Raw genomic sequence first — 25096 nt, 5'->3', positions numbered from 1 at the left:
CTAGAAGCAGCAATCTGAATTAATACAAACCATCATAGGAAGGGAAAACCTTCTCCAGGGATTGGAAATAGCTCATGAAAGTTCAAAACCTCAACCAGTAGGATTCAAATCCTGGGAGAACCCTCCTGCCAAATGCATTCCTGAAGCAGTCAAAGGTGCAGGCGGCCTGGAAGGATTCTTGGTACTTTTTGTTCCACTTGACAAATACTTTCAACTACAGTTAAAGCCTTTTAGCCAGATGTATAGCTTTAATCTATAGTGCAGTCCCTCACCAGTGAGATTTGATTAGTAAGCACTTACCAAGCCACAATTGCACATAATTTCTATTTTAATTCTCGAAACAAACTATTAAGAATAGTTAACCCCATTTAACAGAGTAAGAGACTAAAAGAGGTTGAGTAAGTCTTTTGTAGACATTTTTTTTTTGAGAACATGTGGTCAGCCTCTAAACCCCCTTCTATTTTGGGTGGTTCCAGCATCATGTGAGTGTTCCTGGGAGCTACAGTCAACTGGGTGACAGACACATGACCTAGACTTGGCCATCAACCAACGTGACCACTGGGGGCTTTGGCCACTGCAGGCCCAGGGTAGGGTTCCCAGGCAGGAATTCCCGCCCATTCTCATGAATTTTTTTCGCTTTCCCCTTCCCGAATCCTGAGATATAAACTGTTTTCTGTTCTCCACGATGAATTGTTTCCACAAAGTGACAGCCGATACTACCAACCAACTGGGTTCAAGGAGCCGATTTTCCCGACCAAATTTTCTTGGGATTCGGGAACGGAAAAGCAAAATAAATTCCTGAGAACGGGCGGGAATTCCCACCTGGAAACCCTAGGCCCCAGGGGTTGAGGGGACTAATGTGTCAGCACACTGACTGCCACATCTGTAACCCATTCAGGTTCACTGACTCATGGCCCACCAGGTGAGATGCTGTCATGTAGAACTCATTTAGGCCGGCTCCAAGTGTGGCGGGCAGAGTGAACTGAACAGGCAGTTTCTGCATGGTGTGCTGGCCTATGTTTCCTGCTGCCTCCCACCCTGCATATGCTACTTACTTCCTATTTTCTCTCAGCAGCAAGCCAACCCTCTTATACTCTAGTCTGTAATGCTGGGCTGTGGTCTACATATTACATTTCCCAAACTACCTTTCTGGCTGGCTTCCTATCAGTTCTAAAAATGGGAAGCACTCAAGGGTAACTGGAGGCCAGAGGCAGGGGAAGGGACCACTTGCTTTCCTGCCAGCAGGGATGGCTTCAGCAGCTGATGACGGAAGTGGCCAGAGCTCCCAGCCCACTTGGAAACTCCCAGCCTGCAGCCCAGCTGGTCTCCACTCCCCAGCCCCAAATGCAAACTCCAGCTCTATGGCATGCCCTTCAGAGCTCCCAGCACCAGCCTGGCTCCTCCTCCCAGCTGCCAAGTTTCAGTAACCCTAGTTTTTCCCTTCTGTCCCCCCAGCCTTAAAGGCAGTGGCTGTTTCCTCTACAATGTTCTGGTTTCTTCAGTGTTGCCCTTTTTTATTTTTTAACTTTCCCTGCAACAAAACCCTCATATTAAATTCCCTGTTTGTAGTAGTGTAGTTTCCACTCCTGCCTGGACCCAGCTGATAAATTATTTCCCTCAGATCGTGTTCATTTTCTAAGCCTCGTTCTCCAGCCTTCCTTTGGAGGCTGTGAGCTCTGCAACATAATCCTAATAAATGGCTTTTGGTCTTCATTTACCATAGTTGGTTCTGCTACCTGCAACCAAGAGCCCGAGCTGGTACACCTGGCCAAGGTCGCACAATGGATGGAGGCAGAACTGGGAGGCACGCCTGACTAATCCACAGTCCAGTTACACGATTTTCACTTTCGAGCAGACAGGTAATACAGAGCATATTTACAGTCTTCTGTGTAGAAACAGTGACTTATGTATGCACATTTAGAGAAAACACTTTTTAACTTGGAAAAATCAACTCTGTGTTCCTAGATGGCTTATTTGCCCAAATTATTTCCCAGATTAAAGAGAGCTTGGTTGACATAAGGAAATGAGAGTTTTTGTAGTGTGTAAGGAATGAGACAGAGAGGGCTCATGAACACCTGGGAAGTCTCCCCCTCAGTGTGGTAGGCTGACAAGCGCTGCCTGGATTCCTAGCACACCTGGCACCTCCATGATGGCACCTGTCACCCAGTGCGCTAATGGTTGATTTGGTGTCTGTCCCTTCCCCTCTTCCACCCAAGCTGTAAGAACTTCTCTTTTCATATATGAATTTCCATCAGGAGCAAATGACATTACAGATACTATACTTAAACCAACTATTAAGAGAAACTACATAGATCTTTTGAGAAAAGAACACTGGACAGTTATCCAAATATGGTAATAGGACATTGAAATAATATCCTATTAGGTAGGATAATATGGTAATAGGACGTTAAAATAATATCCTGTTAGGTAATAATTGCACCTAACAGTTATTGAACGTTTACTACATACCAGCCCCTAAACTAAATGTTTCATGTGGATTATCTCATTAAACCTTGCAATTACCCAATTACTGATGATTGGAAAAGTGAACTGGCGCATGCACACACAGCTGATGAGAGACAGAGGCAGCATGTGAAACCTGGCAGTCAGATTCCAGGGCCTGTACTGGGGCTGATTTCAGATAAGATCCAACTTGATTCTAATTGTTAGGTCTCCAAAAAAGGGACATTCTATGAACATTAGGAACTGTACTTCCTAGAGTTGGGTAGCAGGTTTCTTAAAAATCCCCAAGAGTGTTTCAAATGAGTTATAACGAACAAACAATGACAATGTCCTGTGACCTCTGGAAAACTGCTTGCGGGTGTTTATCAATGTATTTGGATGCTTTCGATGAGGGACTGGTTTAAACAATGTATGCACGGCTGACGGAGCACTCACCCGACCCTTACTCCATCTGACCACTAGATGGTGCCCTGGCATCAGTAAAGCACAGGCAGAGCCCTGGAGCTGACCAAACCAGAAACAGAATTTCTGAGCTAAGAGATTTAAAAATTCATCTCGTCCCAGCCCCTCATTTAAAGTCAGGAAACTGAAGGACAGCAGAGTCTCAATCTACACAGTTATAATTAAAAGTAAAAACTGCAAAATGGGCAAGCAAATGTAGGAAGCAATAAAATATTAGGCTCATTCATGATAAAAATGTAATCAAAATATCTGCTATCTAATAAGCACCTATTATGTGCCCGAACTGTTGGGCACTTCATACAGTATCTCTAATCCTCACTAGATGCCTGAAATGTGCCTCCTGTTTGATATATGAGGAAAATGATGCTCAGAGAAGTTGAATGCGCTCATAGTTCACGAGGCCAGTAAGGGGTGGAGCCAGGCTTCAACCTGTCCAGGTTCTCCATACCTGGCTTCTCTCTTTAAAAAAGAAGGCTGGTTACCAGAGGGTAAAGGGGGTGAGGGGTGGGAAATGAGAGTAAGGGGGATCAAATATATTGTGATGGAAGGAGAACTGACTCTGGGTGGTGAACACACAATGGGATTTATAGATGATGTAATACAGAATTGTACACCTGAAATCTATGTAATTTTACTAACAATTGTCATACCAATAAATTAAAAAAAAAAAAGGCTGACACTTCAAATTGTTGGGATTTCCTATCTTGAAGCTACCTTTGTGCTTTTTTCTTCCTCCCTCCCTCCTTTCCTTTCTCCCTTCCTCCCTCCCTTTCTTCCTTTCTAAAATAGAGATGAGAAGGAAACATTGCCACCTGAGAGTTTTGGGGGGTTTTGGAAAATTTGAAATCCAAAATATATTTCATTCTACCACTATATTAGTCATTTATCAATTCAAACTTGTTTAATCAAAAAAGAGATAGGGTTCTTCTCTTCCCCACTGTTAAAGCAATGGGAACCAAGATGGCTGACAGAAACTCCTAGTGGCTCTCTGTTGAATTCTGCCCAGATCCCAAGATTTTAGGACTTCCTAACAACAGCTATTTGAGTATTAATTCCTTTAAAATGTACCTTTTCTATAATACTAACAAACCCTTAAAATGATTTTCAGCCTCCTCGGGAAACACAGGGTTTCTCAATTTAAAAAAAAAAAAGTGTACCAATATTTCACTGTAATTGGATCAATTTCATTAATTCCATCACAAAATTTCCATATATTTGAACTTACTTCTTAAGTTCAAAAAGGACTTACAAAGGTAAAGCCTTTAAAAAAAAAACATGATGAAGCTTCTAGTGAATATCAGATCTTAAAATGAGGATTCCTGTAAAATATCAATATTTTACCAATGACAGCCTTAAATGAAATTGTTCTGGACATCATAAAAACCAACAAATATTAGGTAAGCAGCACTTTCAGACCTTCTTTCCTAAATGTGACAGGGCACAATATATGCATAGAAAAAAAAGATGTATATAGAGCAATAACTTAATAGTGGTTATATAATTATTATGTGGATTATATAATTACAGGCAAATTTTTATCTATAGTGCTTAAATTTTCTATAGTAAACAGGTACTTCCTCTGTAATAAAATTTGAAAGAACACAGAATTTAGATTCAAAGAGACCTGTGTTTGAATCCACACACTGCACTTTCTGGCTGTGTGAACCTGGGCAAGTCAGGTAACTCCTCTAAGCTTCCCTCCTCTCTTCCATGAAAGAACTACCACCTACTCCAGAGGGTGGTTCTGATTATCAGACGATGTGTGCACAAAACGCTTAGCATCGTTTCTAGCATGTAAGCAAATGGTGGCTATAATTATTTCCCTATATTGCAATAAGGGACCAAAAAGAATTTTTAAGATTTTTGACAGTTAAGAATTCTCACATAAAATATTCATGTCTTTTTATCTAGTGAATCTACTTCTAAGATTTTAGAGAAGAAACTAGAGCTGCAAAAAAGATGAACATATATGCCAACCACAACAGTTTTAAAAGGTAGGTCTCATCCAAAACGATTAATTGATTGATTAAATAATTAATGTGATTATGGCACAGTCATTGAATAATATACAATGCAGTCATGGAAAATAATAATGAAGATCTATAGTTACTGCCATGGAAAGAAGTCTGTGATATGTTAAGTGAAAAAGCTGCTATAAGACAGTAATTATGTTATGATTCCATGCTTGTAAAAAAAATGGAATATTTTTGTAAGTGTGTGTGAGTGAGTGTGTGTGTGTGTTTGTGTGTGTGTTCATTGAGAGAGGAAAAAAAATGTGTGCAAGTGAAAAATAAAGAGAAGCAGATGGGGAAAAAATTAAAATCCCCAAATAATCCCATTAACTAGCAAAACTAGAAAACTTGGGTAGAATGATAAGTCATTCTTATGCTCTTTTTGTTAATTCACCTGCATTTTCTTTTCTTTTTTTAAATAATCATGTATTATCTCTATAAAAATATTTAAAATGACTTTTTAAATTGCACCTCATCTTTTTTTTAAGCAAATTTCATAAAACACATGAATCCTAAATGGCAAAATTCTTCCAACTTTGCCAAATGAACCCAACAACAAAGCCACTACGGAAATCACATACCTACAAAGATTTTCTGGGTTTGCGGCAGATCATTTTACACAGAAAGCCGAAGGCAGGTTTAATCAATCCTGTCTTCAAAGACAAACTGTGAGAAAGCAGTTTCCTCGGGCACCCAACATGTAGTTCCTAACAACCCAACAGGCCAGAGGTTAATTAATCACTGTCTGCAGCAAAAAGCAGAGGCCTCTTGTTTGTTAGCTTCTCTCCGGAACCACCCAGGCCCGGAGGAAAACCATGATTCAAGCAGAGTTCTCTAGTAGATATGTCGTAAGTATGAAGCGATATGCACGTGTGGACACTCGAACAAATTATCTAAACACATGAATAACAATATACAATGCAACTAGATTTCAGAATATATTCTTATGATGATAATGATGAAAGAAAAATAAATCTAGACAAGAGGGTTTCAAATCCTGTTCCCTCAGAGACCTGATATTCCAGGTATGACCAGGTAGAGAGCAAAAAAAGGAGCTATTATGTTCATGGGTGATTTTTTTAATTAATGTACCTCTCCCCTAAATTATTCTTATACCTTCGGTGACTATCTTGTCTTCTAGGGAATATTAGCAGATGAGAAAATAAATAAGTAGAAAATAAATATTAATGGGAAAATACACAGGTGATCGTGTTTCATTCTAGAGGCTTATTTTTTGTTTTGCTTTTATTTTTCTTCCTGTATATGCCCCAGCTATACATATACTGCAAATAACTAATTTAATTATTGTCAGCTACCAAATTTTTCCTAGTTGTCATGATGGGCCTAAATAGATCAATGCAGTGGCAATGTTTAGGAACCCAGCTCTGGGATAGAGTACCAGTTCTGACTATGACTTTGAGACCTTGGGCAAATTCCTTACTCATAAGCCTCGATGTTCTCCTGTGTAAAATGGAGATAATATACCTACACCTCATAGAATTGTGTGCATTAAATGAGACAGTGCTGTAATTAGCTAGTAATTAGCATATAGTAAGTACTCAATAAAGGACACGTATTGTCAACATCATTATTATTATTCAATATGGTGTTCCCCAAAAAATACCTTGATGTACAGAGCACTCCACCACCAAATAAATCTGAGAACCACTGAAAGAATTCAGCAATGTGCTTACTGGTTTGACTAGTGTGTTTCTCGGATTCTTCTCTGACAATTGGGTCAGGTAACATGAGCATCCTATTCATGGCAACCTAAATATTTTCTAGTTTTAAAACACTGATTATAGCTCTGCCTAACTAAAAAATAATATTTAACACACTGATTACTACTATTCAATTTTTTTAATGAATAAATATTATTTGGAGAATATTACCAAAAGAACGGATTATCTGAAGAAATTAAGATGAAATGAAATAAATTTTTGGATGGTAAAGTAAAGAAAAACCTACCATTTTCAATTTTGCTTTTTGGATGTGGTCCACTAAATGCTAAAAATTTTCCTGGAACAATCCAGTTGAAGTCACCATTTTCAACTCGCTGGCAGAATTTTGTGAAAAAAGAAAAGAAAAATATTTTATAAGTCTTATACAATTTAGGAAACCCTTACAAATAAAATTGCTTTCCACTCTATTGGTACTAGACTAATTGGACATACATGAAAACAAAGTAACATAGTTTAAAATAAAAACACATTAATTCTCAAAATGATATTTATGAATTCAATCCACTTCAGAAAAATTTTTATCTAGACTGTATGAAAAATTTATAAAACTTTATTTAAAGTGGAGGTACTTTGCTTAAAATAACTTTGTCTTCTGGCCACTCTGCAATGAAATGAAATGAAAACAAACATTGCTTGTCCCAGCAATAAATAAAGAAAAATAAGACAAGATGGAAAATATAAGCACTTTCTAAGAACATGGTAAACATTTTAAACAATAGAAAAAAATCTGTAAGTATCAGAGTGATAATGAACACACTTCCTTTTTTTTCTTTTTTTATAGGTTAACATCTATTGTCAATACTAATTTTTAGACTGGGAAGTGGAAGGAGGCAGGTGTGAGGGACAGAAGATTGCAAATCCTCAAGATATATCACCATCTAGAGTCAGCCAAGGTCTCCTGCAGGTGCTGCAAACCCAAACAGCTCCAAGGGGCAGGCAAGAGACAAAAATAAAGGCAGGTGCTCCTGGGCCCTGGCTAGTCACCTTACAGGAAAGCTGACTGATGTGGACCATCTTCCCATTGGATTTCATGTGAAATCTCTCTACATTTGTAATTTGCCATTTTAAATTATGTTTTTAAATCCTATGAAACCAAATAAAACATACTTGGATTTGATCACCAGTTGCTGGCTTCTGGTCTACACACTGTAAGGGAACCTCAGAAATGGCTTGAAGAAAAGGCCGAGCATCCTCCCACTGCTCCATCATCTCCTCCACTTCCCTCCCTACCCCACGTTCCTATGAACCCATGGAACACTGGGGCAGGGCTGAGGGCACCTGCAATTTTGCAGGTAATTGGGACACATTTGTGCAATGCATCACAAGATATATACTGCCTCTTCACATAAGCACTCTAGTCCAACCCCAATGCAGACACAGCGTGGTGTCTCCAAGTCTCTACCCTCAGGGCTCTCACAGCACTGCACAGATGCCTCCCAGGTGTTCTCTTTACTGGCGTTCCAAATAAAAGGCTCTCTCCTCCACTAGATGGCGCAGACCTCAATGGTGAGAATGAGTCAGAGTCTGCACTCTACTACTATAAGGGCTCATATAAATTAAAGATAAATTAGAGTAATGCCATCAAGAAAATCTGGAGCCTCTACTTTAATTACTTATACTACCCATTATCATTTCCATGAAAATCCAAACTCAGCTGTACAATTTTCATATTTCAAATGCAGATGTTTCTTTCCAGTTATAAAAAGATATAAATGAAAGTTTATGTGATGCCTTATATGTGTCTGAATTGCAATAATTGTAATAAACATATCTCCATAAGGCCCTAAATAAAATCTTTGAGATACTATGAGTGTTATGAGTACACATGCCAAATTAAATCTCAAGCACAGATATGTATTTATATCGATTTGAACAAAGAATCTAGTTACAACTCTTTCTGATAAACATTTTCTTGCTTAAATAAAGCAGTCTTCAATTAATGATCCAATATCCCTCTCAAGTAATTATTAAGCTTCAAACATTATTTAAAAATTCAAAAATAAAAGTATTCTCTAATTATCAAAAGGCTAAAACCAATTCTTTATGAACAGTAGAAGAAAACAGGTTTCTATGTTCACTGTTTCTGTATCCTAGACCACTAAGCAGGCCTAGATAAATACATTGTGTTACGTCTGTTTATGTGGATTATAGACACGCACTTGGTTAAATAGTAACCTTTTATAATCAATCAAAGGGGAGAAGCAATGGACTCACTGAGATACATTCACTCACAGAACCAAAAGAATATGTTTGCAAATCTGCCTACCCAAAAAGATAAACATTAGGTAATATTGGATAGAATGATGGAGTAAACAGATTTACGTCTTACATCCAAATCTGAAAAGAAATTAATAAGAAATTTACAGCTTTTAACTGATATAAGCTTACTTTGGTAAGCTTCCAAAATCAATATCTGTGCCTTCTTTCATAGTGAATTATACAAATGTCAATATTTATGAATAGAATATTTAAGATAACACAAATTGGCTTTTTAAATTAAACACACACACATTCAAAGACATCTAGATCAGACAGGAACTTAAGGTACTTTCCAACCCTACCACATTTTGTAACCAAACTCTAAGTAAGGATGAATCAAGAGGATTTTACTTCTTCCATCTAAAGCCCACCACATTCCAAGTATTATCGAGAAAAATCACCGATTTTTAACTATAAGAAAACCCCGAGATAAAAGTCTGAATTCCTAAAACTGACATATTTAGGTGTTACTGTTTACTTTACTACAGAATTCTCAGTCTATAAAAGATTCACCATATTTATTTGGAGCAGCTAACTCTCCTGGTACATTTTAAAATATTAGTGGACTTGAAAACTTGAATTTTTACAACTTGTAAGAAATACATCTGTGCCAGTGTGGCATGTCTCTGTTGTAATGGTCACATATATATTTTTCAGCCAAACACTAAAAAACATTTGGCCTTTATATCATTGTAGTAGACAGTCAGATAGAAAAGACAGACCTGGAGGTTGGCAATTACAGGATTGATTCCTTTATGAATAGATGTGCTTTCTAAGACAAGATGGATAAACAGTTTTTTAAGCACAATTCAACCTTCATTCAAACATTTGCTGAGGCTTTATTATAGATCAAGGACCATAAGTTGATATGTAATAAAATAAAATGATGAAAAGCATCCCCTCTGTGTTCTGAAGGAGTCTGAAAGCAAGTGGGAGTGACAAATAAGAGCAATAATAGCAGCAAACACATATACCACTCACTCCGTGCTAGGCACTACTCCATTACACACAGCTCATTTAATACTTACAGCAATCCTATAAGGTAAGTGCTACTACCACCTCCGTTTTACCTATTGTTTTAAACTGAATGCTTGTGTCCCCCCAAATTCACATATTAAAACCTAATCCCCAATGTTGATGGTATTTGGAAGTGAGGTATTTGGGAGGTGACTAGGTCGTGAGGGAGGAGCCCTCATGAATGGGATTCATGCCCTTATAAGAGACCCCAGGGAACTCCCTCACCCCTCCCACCATGTGAGGACACAGAGAGAATGTGGCCGTCTGTGAACCAGGAAGCAGATCCTCACCAGACGCCTAATCTGCGGCACCTTGATCTTGGACTTCCCAGCCTCCAGAACTGTGAGAAATAAATTCTTGTTGTTTAAGCCACACAGTCTATGGTATTTTTGTTATAGAAGCCCAAACTAAGACACCCATTAAAGAAAATATTGAATTAAACTTTGATAAGTGTCATAATAGGAGTTTAACAGTGTTTAACAGTGGCACAAAGACTATTTTAAAAATCAAAAAGACAGAACTACAAAGTCTTTTTTTTTTTATTAAAAGAGTGCCTTCTTTATATCTCTCTAATGTCTAAAACAATAAAATAGGGTTCACAGTATAGTTGTATTACATAAATGCAAATACACCGTAATGATTGGCATCTTATGAACTTAGAGCAAAGTAAATATTTGAGTTATTTGGTTTAAAGTAAGTTGCCGTGCCATGTGGCTTTAAATAATAAGCTCTAGTTTATTAATTTAGATTTGTTTTTGAGAGAAACAGTGTGGTGGAAGGAAAAAGGAGTGGATGGTTGTGACTGGATGATTGTGTCAACTCTGCAAGCAACAGCTAGGGTGGGGAGACGCTGGTGGTGGAAAACATTTAGGGGGCTGCTGCAATAGCCCAGACCAGCGAACGCCTCTGCTGGTGCGACCACATGGTACAAGGATCCAGTGCACATTTTCAGGTGCCATTCCAGGACTCAAGACATGAAGACTTGAGGTCATCAGTACATACACAGTTGTTGAAACTTGGAAACAAGTGTCCCCACTCATGAAGAGTGTATTTAACCAGAAATCACAGGGCCCTAGAGAGCAGCAGCATTTCAGGTGGGCAGAGGAAGAGGATGGATTTGCAAAGGAGACTGATAAAGATGGCCAGAGATGGAAGGAGGAAAAAGCAAGAGACAAAAGCAAGAGACAAAAAAGTAAGAAGGAGGGGAAAGTGAGTGTCTAGAATTAAGAGAGTGTCCACACAGTCGTCGAGTAGGAAAAAGATCAAGTACAAGCATTTGGTTTTGCTAACTTTTATATTACCATGTTTCCCCGAAAATAAGACCTAGCCAGACAACCAGCTCTAATGCGTCTTTTGGAGCAAAAATTAATATAAGACCGGCCAGGTCTTATATTATAGTAAAATAATAACGGGTCTTATATTAATTTTTGCTTCAAAAGATGCATTAGAGCTGATGGTCCAACTAAATCTTATTTTCAGGGAAACAGGGTAGCAAGAATATTTTCAGTAGATTCATAAAGATGAACATCAGACCATAATCAGTTGACTGATCGAGTAAAAACAGAATCAAGACGGCTCTCTTAAGAAGTTTGAAAGTAAAAGAAAGGACAGAGATTTAAAACTAATTAAAGAGGAGAAAAAAAAACATGAGGAATTTCTTAGGATGAGGTAGACCTCAAAAATCTGTATTTTATAGATTGAACCAGCAATGGGTGTAGCGTATTATCGTTGTTGAATCCCTCCACATCAGCTTTTGCAATGTCCAGGAAGGAATTTTGTTTTTTGTTTCCTTAAACTTGTGGCCGTTGAGTGGTGTAATCAACATTACAGGATTGCTGCAGGGAAATGCTTCTAATACTTCTTGGAATAGTCAAATCACTGTGGTAGACACACCTCCATAGTTTCTCCAGGTGGTGAGGACAAGCCCGCATACCTGCATTCTGGAATTTGCTTGACCCCCGTGCTATGGCAGGAATTCACAATTACAGTGGCAGAAATTCACATTTTTCTAGTTACATAATCCATGAACAAGTAAAGAGGGCAGACCAAGCAGCATCCAGATTACATTCTAGTTTGCTATACAAATTCTAATCCAAAGCAAAGCCTTGAAACATCATACGTTAGGTGCTCAGCAACACAGTCCCCTGCCATTGACCTGAGCTGACACACTGAGAGATGAGACACCTAACAAACCTTAATAGTTCTCAAGGTACGTGCAAAACAGCAACTTCAGGAGTCTGGCCAGTTTGATCACTTATTTATTAACTGCAACGAAGGATGATACAGTCAACCTGGAGACAATCTCTATTCATATATTAAACTAAACTGACATCGCACGAAAGCCCTGGTTGAAGATCACAATATCTAGCAATCCCTGTTGCAAATAACTGGTTTAGAAAAAAACAAACAAACAAACAAAAAACTCATTCTTGCAGCATGGATTGGCTGGTAATGAAAGAAACATCATTTCATGAGGTTGTCTACCATAGTCAATAAATTTTTTCCCTGGAATGCTACTGCAAAATCAGAATGGATTCTTAATGTATCTTGTTCACTTTCCATTGTAAAGTAGTTCTTTTAGCAGATTATATGAAGTATCTTGAAATGTGCTATACTTCTATTTTTAGTACTCATTCACTCACGTACTCATTGGTTGTATCATTTGATGACTGTCCGCTTCGAGTATACAGAGATGAATGAGACCTGTTTCCTGCTCTCAAGTACCCAGAGTGCAGGGAGGACACAGAATGTAAACAGTGCATCACACACACTGGAGAGAAGAGCTCCCACAGAGCTGAGAATGATTTAGACAGGTAAACTCACTGGACAAGGGAGAAGGGATCACAGGCAGGAGGAGGGAACAAGAGCAGTCCAAAGGCACACAAGCAGCAAGGAGTGCTGCTCTCTGGGAAGCTGCATGGATTTGGGTCTGAGGAAAGGGGAGAAGGACAAGAATGGAGAGCAAGAAAAAGCCCATGGCAAAAAGGGCCTTCTGCGCTGTATGAAGGAGTTTTCATTCCCTCCAAACATTTAGTCAGTGTTGGAGCCCACGAGGGACTTAAAGCAGGGGAGTGATACAATCAGACTTAATTTCTAAAAATACACCAATACTAATGTGAAGACATGACGGAAGAGGCCCAAAATTAAAGAAAGACACAATCCCAGGCATCCAGAATCGAACAACGCTTTCTCACAAACACTTCCCAGGTGAGCTATACTGTCATGTGGCCAGAATAATGTCAAACCAGCTTCTAGAACAGCAATACTCTTTTCCCAGAAGAGCGTCCTTTAGGTGAAAATAGCAATAACCGATTACTTAGGAATTGCTAGAAAGTCTCCACAGCAAAATTTTCCACATTCAGCCTGTCATGGGCCAAGGAGAAATTCTGTGTAGACAATTAATTTGATAAGCATGAAGACAGGGGCTTGTAACAAAGGTCAAACATGATAACGTCTACAGAATGAGGCGCAAGACTACATGAATTCTATTATAGGAGGTGACAACAAAGGCTCTAACCCCACACATGAAGAGATGAAATTAGAGGCAGCCTCTTGAGTAAACATATGACCTAACAAACATACTGAGCAAATAGGAGGTTCTTAATAAATGTTCAATAAATGAAATGAAAAGTTATCAAATTGAGGCTGTAATGAGTGTAATAGTCCTCTTGACTCTCACATAACAAAAGTTTACCTGTACACCATAAAATCATTCTAAATAACAAAGTTCCCCAACCAGTGTAACAGAATGGAGTTGCCTGGGCAGTGACTGGGGCAGCCAGTGTCCCCAGGCCAGTCGCCAAGAGCTGTGAGCTATGATCACAGGGTGCTGAGCAAATATTATCATTTTCCATGTGTGCCATTATGAGAGAAACAAAAGGAAGCCTTGTGCAGTGACTCTGCTCTCAAGTAGGCTGTAACCAGTTTGTCGGCCATCAGTTTGTCTGCACAGCTCTAACCAGTTCCATTAAAAGTGGCCCAGGTTTGTCACTGTACCAAAGCACAGAGTCAAGTCAATAATAGCTTGATAGTCTGGGAAATATCCTCATACTAACAAAACGACTTCGCAGAAAGCATTTTTTTTCCCTCAAAAAGGGAATGAATTTGTGGGGGGGGGGGATAATGGCAGATAAAAAATAGTTCACAGAAAGAAGTCAAAATAATTTCTCAGCTTTTGAAGTGGGTTCTATATAAACTTTAAGCTCCACTAATCCCCCAAAAGGGTATTTAAGGCAGCTCCTTGAAACTGCATGGGCTCAATTCTGAATGGGGTGATTAATATAAGCCATGGTATTGAGGCAACCCCAAACGTTGCCACTAAATCTCGTTTCTTTGCATTTCTCTCCCTCTCCCCTCCCCAATTAGGAACAGGATACTGCTACAGGCTAACTCTTTCTCCGTGTTTTTTTGTGAATTCTTCTGTACATGGCCAACATAGGGACACCATCAAAAATGGTCAGCCTTCTGGTAAACAGTGGAAAGCTGTTTTGTTTGTTTTGGGGGCAAACAAAACCATTTGTTTTTCCCTAGGGCAAAAGGTCTATTTTCATTTTTTAAGTGAACTGACCAGTGATTAGATTTCAAAGGAATGGCTGTTCTTAGTTTTCAACCTCTTTGAGAATACCTTGAGAAACCTGTTGGAAAAGAACGACTGTTTTGACACTGCTTCCTAGTGGAAGCTTTTAGACCATCATCTTGCAGTTACTTTCTTTACTAGATCTTCACAGCATAGCTGTCAGAATTATATCAGTTTGATCAGTGCAAATATGAAGAATGTACAGTTCCACAACAGCTTGGCAAAGGACCTAAGAAATCATATTTGGGAAGATACTTTTGTTTATCAATAATTAACACAACGGGGGAATGTGGATCAAAATGGCGGCGTGAGGTGAGCCTCTGTAAAGCTCCCCTGGAATTTACAACTAATCGAACAACAATAACTCCACAAAGGACTCCCTATGCAGCAGACAGGCAAGACGAAGAGGCCCACTACTGAATTCACCTAAAGGTGGGCGAATCGCGCGAGCCGGGGAGGAGGGGAGGGAGAAGTGCGGGGACGGAGGCCCGCGGGGCGCAGGACGCAGACCTAGCTCAGTGCTCCGAGCTCGCTGCATCCCGGAACTACCACAGCTGGGGGAGAGGGAAGGACTCGGACTGCTAGGGCTCCACTTATGGCCCACAGGGCTGAGGGGGCAGCACATAACACGGCTGAACCCAAAGCACACAGCAGAGACCTCGGAGAAAAGACTGAGGGAAGAAGGCTGAAAACTGTGGTACAAGCCCTCACTGCAGAGCAGAGAACGGAAGCCTTAGGCACTGAGACTAGCCTCCCCTCCCAACCCTCTCAGAGCTCGCCCCACCCCCATCTGCCCAGTGCTAGAAGAGGAACAGTAGCAGTGTCAGATCAAAAGAACAGAGTATTCGCTGTTCTGAGAACTGTGGACCGCAGACACAGATTCGCAGCCCAACTAGTTCCGGCAAAGGGGAGGGAGCTCTGGAAGCAGGACCGGCTGTGGTGGTGGTCGCCGCCATTGCTCTGGGCCACCTCTCACAACTCACCCCGCCCCTGGCCCCACCTATCCGGGCAGATCCCTGCAGGAGTAAACAGAACTGCTGAAACATACAGGCTCTGAATCTGGTGCAAGAAGAGCTTTGGAACTTCAAAAGCTCTCCGCATACCCACACGGACACTGCGCGCTGTGACCCAGGCGAACTATTAACAGAGGAGAAGCCCGTCTCCCAGGGAATCCCCCCATTGTGTGAGAAGCTGGAATAGTGCAGAGAAAACATAGCACTACCGTGTGAGAGGAAAAAAAGGCTGCAGTCGGAGAGAAAATAAAACATTCTGCCAACAAGTACTGGAAAACAAAAGAAAGACCTCTTCCTATCAACCTGTTGCAGACGCCACTCCTGTAGATGCCTAGGAAGAGAAATAATAAATCAGCAATTGCCATGAATAACCAAAGGAACAAGACAGCTCAGAAAGAAAGTGAAAAGTCTCCAAAAAAGGAACTTAAAGATATGGAAATTTGTGACTTAAATGACAGAGAATGCAAGATTGCAGTTCTGAAAAAACTCAACAAGATGCAAGAAAACATAGAAAGACAGTTTAATGAACTCAGAAACGCAATCAAAGAACAACATGAGCATTTTACGAAAGAGATTGAAATTTTAAGAAAGAACCGAATAGAATTTCTGGAGATTAAGAACTCAATAGAAGAAATCAAAAATGAAATAACCAGCTTAGGTAGTAGAGTTGACCAGATGGAGGAAAGAATCAGTGACATCGAAGATAGAAACCTGGAAATTACACAGATGGAAGAAGAAAGAGACTTGAGACTTAAAAGAAATGAAAGAACTCTACAAGAACTTTCTGACACCATCAGAAAGAGCAATATAAGAATAATGGGTATACCAGAAGGAGAAGAAAGAGAGAAAGGAACAGAGAATATATTCAAACAAATTGTTGATGAGAACTTCCCAAACTTGTGGACAGAAACGGATCCTCAAATCCAAGAAGCAAATAACGCCTAATTACCTCAATTCCATCAGGCCTTCTCCAAGGCACATTGTATTGAAGCTGTCTAAAATCAATGGCAAAGAAAGAATCCTCAAGGCAGCCAGGGAAAAGAAGACAGTAACCTACAACGGAAAGCCCATTAGATTATCATCAGATTTTTCAGTAGAAACTCTACAAGCCAGGAGGGAGTGGAACCAAATATTCAAACTATTGAAAGAGAGAAATTATGAGCCAAGAATAATGTATCCAGCAAAGATATCCTTTAGATATGAAGGAGGAATAAAGACCTTTCCAGACATACAGAAGCTGAGGGAATTTTCTAATACACGACCTGCCCTACAAGAAATACTAAAGGAGGCTATTCGACCACCATCAACAGGGACAATTTGTGGCAACCAAAACATAAAAAGGGGGAGAGTAAAGGCCTGAACTGGAATATGGGAATGGAGAAAGTAAGCGTGCTAAAGAAAACAGAATACTCTAAATATCAAACTTTCTTTTACTTAAACTTAAGGGTAACCACTCAAGAAACATCCAGAACTGAAATATAAACTGTAATAAAAGAAGAAACAGAGGGAAACATCATAGAACACCACCATACAGAAATAATAGACAACAACAAAAAGGCAAAGAAACAATAGAGACACAGCCTTACCATAAACTAAAGATAGAATGACAGGAAATCCTCACATATCAATAATCACCTTAAATGTAAATGGACTGAACTCACCAATAAAAAGGCACAGAGTAGCAGATTGGATCAAAAAACTAAACCCAACCATATGCTGCCTCCAAGAGACACATCTCAGCTATAAAGACAAGCATAGACTCAAAGTGAAAGGGTGGAAATAGACACTCCAAGCAAATGGTACCCATAGAAAATCAGGTGTAGCCATACTGATATCAGATGAAACAGACTTCAGGGTGAAAAAGATAACAAGAGACAAAGATGGACATTTCATAATGGTAAAGGGGATTATACAACAAGAAGACATAACAGTCATCAATATTTATGCCCCCAATCAGGGAGCACTGAAATATACCCAGCAACTACTAACAGAACTAAAGGCAGAAATTGACCAAAACACAATTATACTAGGGGACCTAAATACATCACTGACAGCTATGGATGGATCATCCAAACAGAAAATAAATAACGAAATAGCAGCCCTAAATGACACATTAGATGAAATGGACATAATTGACATATATAGAGCACTTCATCCTAAAACATCAGACTATACATTCTTTTCTAGTGTACATGGGACATTCTCAAGGATAGACCATATATTGGCACATAAAATCAGCCTCAGCAAATTTAAGAAGATTGAAATCATACCAAGCATATTCTCTGATCACAAGGCTTTGAAATTAGATATCAACTGCAAAAAGAAAGCAGGAAAAAACACAAATACATGGAGATTAAACAACATACTTTTAAAGAACGACTGGGTCAAAGAAGAAATTAGAGGAGCGATCAAAAGATACATAGAAACAAATGACAATGAAAATACATCCTACCAAAATTTTGGGGATGCAGCGAAAGCAGTTTTAAGAGGGAAATTTATATTACAGGCCTATCTCAAGAAACAAGAAAAATCCCAAATAAATAACCTCATGTTAAACCTTAAAGAACTAGAAAAAGAAGAACAAGTGAAACCCAAAGTCAGCAGAAGAAAGGAAATAACAAAAATCAGAGCAGAACTAAATGAAATAGAGAACAAAAAGACAATAGAAAAACTTAATGTGACAAAGAGCTGGTTCTTTGAGAAGATTAATAAAATTGACAAACCCTTGGCTAGACTCAATATGATAAAAAGAGAGAAGACACTAATTAACAAAATCAGAAATGAAAAAAGGGAAGTTATCACGGACACCACAGAAATATAAAGGATCATCCAAGAATACTATGAAGGACTATATGCCACCAAATTCAATAACCTAGAAGAAATGGACAAGTTCTTAGAAACATATAGCCTTCCGAGGCTGAACCATGAAGAACTAGAAAATCTAAACAGACCGATCACCAGTAAGGAAATTGAATCAGTCATCCAAAACCTTCCCAAAAGCAAAAGTCCAGGACCAGATGGCTTCACTAGTGAATTCTACCAAACCTTCAAAGAGGATCTAATACCAATCCTGCTCAAACTGTTCCAAAAAATTGAAAAAGAGACAGTACTCCCTAACTCATTTTATGAGGCCAACATTACCCTGATACCAAAACCTGGTAAGGACAACACAAAAAAAGAAAACTACAGACCAATATCTCTGATGAACACAGATGCAAAAATCCTAAACAAAATTCTAGCAAATCAAATACAACAATGCATTAAAAAGATCATTCATCACGACCAAGTGGGGTTCATCTCCAGGGCACAAGGATGGTTCAACATCCACAAATCCATCAATGTGATACATCAAATAAACAAAATAAAGGACAAAAATCATATGATTATAAAATTGATGCAGAAAAAGCATTTGACAAGATACAACATCCATTTATGATTAAAACACTTAATAAAATAGGTATAGAAGGAAAATACCTTAACATAATAAAGGCCATATATGACAAGCTCTCAGCTAATCTCAAAATTAATGGTGAAAAACTGAAGCCCTTTGCTCTACGTTCAGGAACACGACAGGGCTGTCCCCTATCACCTCTCCTTTTCAACATAGTGTTGGAAGTCCTTGCCAGAGCAATCAGGCAAGAGAAAGAAATAAAAGGCATCCACACTGGGAATGAAGAAGTTAAATTATCACTCTTTGCAGATGACATGATGCTATATATAGAAAACCCTAAAGACTCCACCAAAATCTATTAGAAACAATCAACGAATACAGTAAAGTTGCTGGCTACAAAATCAACGTACAAAAGTCCATTGCATTCCTATATACTAACAATGAAATCTCAGAAAAAGAAATACAAAAAACAATTCCTTTTGTAATTGCAGCAACAAGAATAAAATAACTAGGAATAAACTTAACCAAGAATGTGAAGGACCTATATGCTGAAAACTATAAGACATTTTTGAAAGAAATTGAAGAAGACACAAAGAAATGGAAAGACATTACGTGCTCATGGATTGGAAGAGTCAACATAGTTAAAATGGCCATGTTACCCAAAGCAATACACAGATTTAATGCAATCCCCATCAAAATTCCAATGGCATTTTTTAAAGAAATAGAACAAAAAATCATCAGATTTGTTTGGAACCACAAAAGACCCCGAATAGCCAAAGCAATTTTAAGAAAAAAGAACAATACTGGAGGTATCACACCCCCTGACTTTAGCTTGTACTACAGGGCTACAATAATCAAAACAGCGTGGTACTGGCAGAAAAACAGACACATAGACCAATGGAATAGAATTGAGAACCCAGAAATAAAACCACATCAATATGGACAGATAATTTTTGACAAAGAAGCTAAAAACATACAATGGAGGAAAGACAGCCTCTTCAATAAATGATGCTGGGAGAATTGGAAAGCCACGTGCAAAAGAATGAAACTGGACTGCTGTCACCATGTACCAAAATTAATTCAAAATGGATCAAAGACTTAAGCATAAGACCTGACACAATAAACTGCATAGAAGAAAACATAGGTACTAAACTTATGGACCTTGGGTTCAAAGTGAATTTTATGAATTTGATTCCAAAGGCAATGGAAGTAAAAGCTAAAATAAACGAATGGGACTATATGAAACTTAAAAGCTTCTGCACAGCAAAAGAAACCATCGACAAAATAAAGAGGCAACCAACTGAATGGGAGAAGATTTTTGCAAACAGTGCCTCCGATAAGGGGCTAATGTCCAAAATATACAAGGAACTCATAAAACTCAACAACAAAAAAACAAACAACCCAATTGAAAAATGGGCAGAGGACTTGAAGAGACATTTCTCCAAAGAGGACATACAAATGGCAAATAGACATATGAAAAAATGCTCAACATCTCTAATCATCAGAGAAATGCAAAATAAAACCACAATGAGGTATCACCTCACCCCAGTCAGAATGGCTATCATCAACAAGACAAATAGTAACAAGTGTTGGAGAGGCTGTGGAGAAAAAGGAACCCTCATGCACTGTTGGTGAGAATGCAGACTGGTGCAGCCGTTATGGAAGGCAGTGTGGAGGTTCATCAAAAAATTACGAATAGAATTACCGTATGACCCAGCAATCCCTCTCCTGGGTATCTACCCAAAAAATCTGAAAACATCTACACATAAAGACACGTGTGCTCCAATGTTCATTGCAGCTTTGTTTACGGTGGCTAAGACATGGGAACAACCAAAATGTCCTTCGATAGATGAATGAAGAAGTTGTGGTATATATACACAATGGAATATTACTCAGCGGTAAGAAAAGAAGATATAGGAACATTTGTGACAACATGGATGGATCTTGAGAATATCATGCTAAGCGAAATAAGTCAGACAGAAAAAGCAGACAACCATATGATTTCACTGATATGTGGTATATAAACCAAAAACAACAAAACAACAAGACAAACAAATGAGAAACAAGAACTCATAGACACAGACAATAGTTTAGTGGTTACCAGAGGGTAAGGGGGTGGGGGATGGGAGATGAGGTTAAGGGGGATCAAATATATGGTGATGGAAGGAGAACTGACTCCAGGTGGTGAACACACAATGGGATTTATCGATGATGTAATACAGAATTGTACACCTGAAATCTATGTAATTTTACTAACAAGTGTCACCCCAATAAATTTTAAAAAAGAGAGAGAGAGAAAAAAAATAATTAACACATCGGGCCATTTGTAAGTCACATGAAATAAAGCAAGAGCCTGAAATTATCTTACCCCAAGCCTTCTAAATATGACAGGGCCTTGAACATCTTCAACCTCTTCCACCTAGCTTGAATAGCCTTTGCCTAAACTTTGCACTGCTCAGCAGGCAAGATGTTACTCGAAAGCTTTGTGATGGTGCCATGGGAAAAAAAATTCAGCCAACTCTTAGAACTAAGCAAATTCAGCCATATTCAAAATAAGATTTATGCAGTCAATAATATTAAAAGACAAATCCAGTTTTGTTCTAAATAAAACCTGAATTTCAAATAAAAGTAACATAATTTCACTTACCAAACTACGCTTTAAAAATATTTTTCTTATAACGGTGAAGAGTAATTGTCAATAAAGATGTGATGAAAGAATATGTATAGATACAGCATTTTCCCAAATTAAAATGTTGGTAACTCATGGTCAAAAGTAATAATCAAAGCTGAAAGGACAAATTGACAACTACAGAAACTCCAGAAGGCTTTTACTTAGCAGCCACTCAATTTGCAATACCTGATTGTTGGGGGGGAAGGGATTTAATTAACATGTAATTATATCTCAAAAAATTAAAATGTACAAACCTCATAGTGTTCATATTCATCCACATCAAATGTCTCAAAGTCAAAAAATCCATGTTGTAATCCCTAAAAGCAGAATTTGAATTAGTTTTTCCACACTAAATTGATAAAGGCTTCAGCCATTCCTGGAATTCCTGCTCACAAATGATTCTCACTAACCAGAAGGAGAAAGCTTAAAACCTTTGATTTGTAATGGTCATTTTGCTTTGAGACTGTCTTACAAGTAGGACTAAACACTTAGAAAAACATGAAAATATGTCCCACAAAATATGCCTCGTGAATTCTAATTTACATTAGTTTTATATGTTAAATTTTGTATATAAATGGAACATAAAAGGCAAATTGACAATTAAAACCTATTGGGAACTATGCAATTAATTCATACTTGTGATAGAATATATGACAGTGATTAACTTTTCAGATAGGAGAAGAAAAATCAGTTGTTCTTAGGAGGTTTTACCTTCTTTTATCGTTAATGAGATATTTAGCAAAAAGGGCATTTTTACTTAATAGGCCCTTATGTGTTCCTAAAACTCTACTTGGAGAGAATTTGTTTTATTGTGACAGTTTCTGACAGAGTAAAAGTGTACTTGACTGCTCTTACAGTTTGGAAGGAAGAACTAATATACTTAGCAACACAAAGAAAAACTTCATTCTCCTTTTGTAACTAAGTTACAAAAAGTTTTTGTAACTAAAACTTTTAAAAAGTTTTAACTTAGAACTTTTTAAAACTCTCTGGCTTGCTCAAATATAATATTTTGAAGAGGACAGAATTTTTTATTTTATAAGTTATGAAGCTATACAGATTGCAAAATAATACAAAACCAGTTACTTCTGAAAGTTACATGATCAAGTCATTAAAAAAAAAATAGAAGAATATATTAAGCCAAGCTGTATGTAGTACATCTATCTTTGAAAATACTTTAAGACCAATGTTTCCAAAATGGACCAGATACACCAGAAACACTAACGGTAATTTATATGTAAAATACAGATTCCTAGGCCCCAGAACAATTAAATCAGATTCTTTGGGGACAGAGGATGGGTGGTAAGATTAGCACTTGAAGTTCCACTTAAACTGAGCCTTTGGATTTTGTTCTCTGACCCTGTCAGGGAAGGGACACTGTGATGAGGGTGTTATGTGTTCTTACCACAATAAAATATAATAAAATAATAAATTCATTTTTAAATGAAATAATTAAAGTCAAAAATATACATAAAACAAGTAGCATATTTATATCAATTTTTTAACATGACTTCCTAGGTGATTCTTATAAAGGCTAAATTCTTACACCCCTGGTTTAGACAACCCCTACAGAATAAGCAGAACTTAAAATAACTTAAAAAGTTATTTAAATGATTTCACCTTTAATTAAACAAAGCAACTTACTTCATCCATAAGCACCATTCCAGATAAAACACTTGAACTACCACTTTCCTCCTTCCCTTCTCTTTAAAGTGCGAGTTTGTGTATGACTCTGTATGTATTTCGCACACATATGAACTATGCTTATGACGATGCCAACACATCAAAGTCAGAAAGATATGTTTCCTAAAAAGGCAAAAATGTAGCGATACTCTGTCTCCTTTCTTAGCAGGTATGGTACTCCTCCACAAAAGGAGGTATCTAGAAGGGAAATGTATCTCAGTTGCCAGAAGACCTGTTGAACAATCAGATCCTCTAAAAACCTCATCTAAGTCTCGAAATTTATAGAAGACCTTATTCATGAACAAAGTCACTCCTTTCCTCTACAATAGGAAGGATGTCATAAATTTCTATGTCAAGTCACAAGTTACCCTAAGAGCAGGCAGGGATATTTCAGTATGAACCCTTTTTGAATTTCACAAGTGTTATACAAGAAACAGGCTGTACCAGATGATAGGATAGGCAAAATAATAATAACAATAACAACAACAATAAATAAATTACTTTTTCCCCCTCAGACATATTTTTTGAATGCTATGGTTGTGGATTACATGTTGGGTAATACTCCATAAAGGTTCTTAATTGGTGTTATTGGAAGTGTGTGTTGGTGATATTATTCACCAGGGGGTGGGCTAGAGTATCTTGATAGTTTTTAAATGAAAAGAAAAATATTTGAAACCCATTTTAAAGCTTTATAGAGTTTTAATTCATTTTTTTAAGCTAAAACAGTAGTTTTAAACTGAGCCTTTGTATTTTGTTCTGCGATAAGGGTGTTAAGTATTCTTACCACAATAAAATACAATAAAATAATAAATAAATTCATTTAAAATGAAATGTGAAAGTCAAAAATATACATAAAACAAATAGCATATTTATACCAATTTTCTCAACTCAAAACATAGCAAAATCAGTTTCGTATTTTATCCTAAAAAAGAAACTAGAACGAAAATCACTATTGATACCATATTCATAGTCCATGATGACCCTTGCCAATGGGTTATGTAATACGTACTTACATTCCTGACTGATAAATCATGACTACATGTTCAAGATAAATGATGTACTTTGAACCCTCATTAGAATTCATAGTATAGAGTGCATGACTTCTCAGATTGTAAATCAATGTTTCTAAAACATGTTCCAAAAATTCTCACAAAGCTTCTAGATTAACTTCTCATATACTATATATATATATATATATATATAAACAACTATGCTTTTAAATTTTTGAGTGCATTACATCGCCTGGAGGGACTATTCAAACCAGAGTTTCTGATTCAGTCTGTCTCTGATGAAGACTTTGCATGACTGTCAAGTTCCCACACTCTGACACTCATTGGTTTATGACATTCCCTGATATGATGTTAGGAAGAACTCCGGTTTGATAGAGAAATCTGAATTAGAATTAGCCCTCCCAATAAGTCCCTGTGGCCCTGAGAGTGATTTAACCTCTGGGGTTGTTTTCTCATCTGTAAAAATGAGGTAATAATATCTGCCCTACTTCCTACTTCATGGGCATGTAATAATATCCAATTAGAAAAACCAACGTGGAAATGCTCTCCTCCACACTAACAGAGAGCAGAGTGGTGGCTTGGATAACTTCCTGTGTCTCCCACACCATGATCTAGTCTGATAATGAAGCTGAACGAGTGACGAAGCAATGTCATAAGCACAGCAGCAGACAGAAGTGATAAATCTGCCGCAGAACACAAATAGTTTAAATGAGAAAGGGAGACCCCTTCCACTTCTATAAGAAGTAACGGAGTGACCTCCCCCAGGCCTCTTCCCTAATTTGCCCATATAGTCTATATTT

The 25096-nt window shown here is 38.0% G+C and overlaps 1 protein-coding gene across 2 annotated transcripts in view; it reads right to left on the bottom strand.

Moving 5' to 3' along the window:
* CDC14A (cell division cycle 14A) overlaps positions 1 to 25096 on the bottom strand; it is a 147186-nt gene that overhangs the window by 43883 nt on the left and 78207 nt on the right. For both annotated transcript variants that reach the window (XM_033093974.1, XM_033093973.1), the window contains exons 7-8: positions 21861 to 21923; positions 6906 to 6993 (exon numbers count right to left, since the gene is read on the bottom strand). In XM_033093974.1, the coding sequence (XP_032949865.1) occupies positions 6906 to 6993; positions 21861 to 21923 (151 nt within the window). The remainder of the gene's footprint in view (positions 1 to 6905; positions 6994 to 21860; positions 21924 to 25096) is intronic.

Source organism: Rhinolophus ferrumequinum, chromosome 22 (genome assembly GCF_004115265.2).
Source record: "Rhinolophus ferrumequinum isolate MPI-CBG mRhiFer1 chromosome 22, mRhiFer1_v1.p, whole genome shotgun sequence".
In the NCBI taxonomy this organism is placed as follows: Eukaryota; Metazoa; Chordata; class Mammalia; order Chiroptera; family Rhinolophidae; genus Rhinolophus; species Rhinolophus ferrumequinum.
This window is presented reverse-complemented; position numbering and strand designations above follow the sequence as displayed.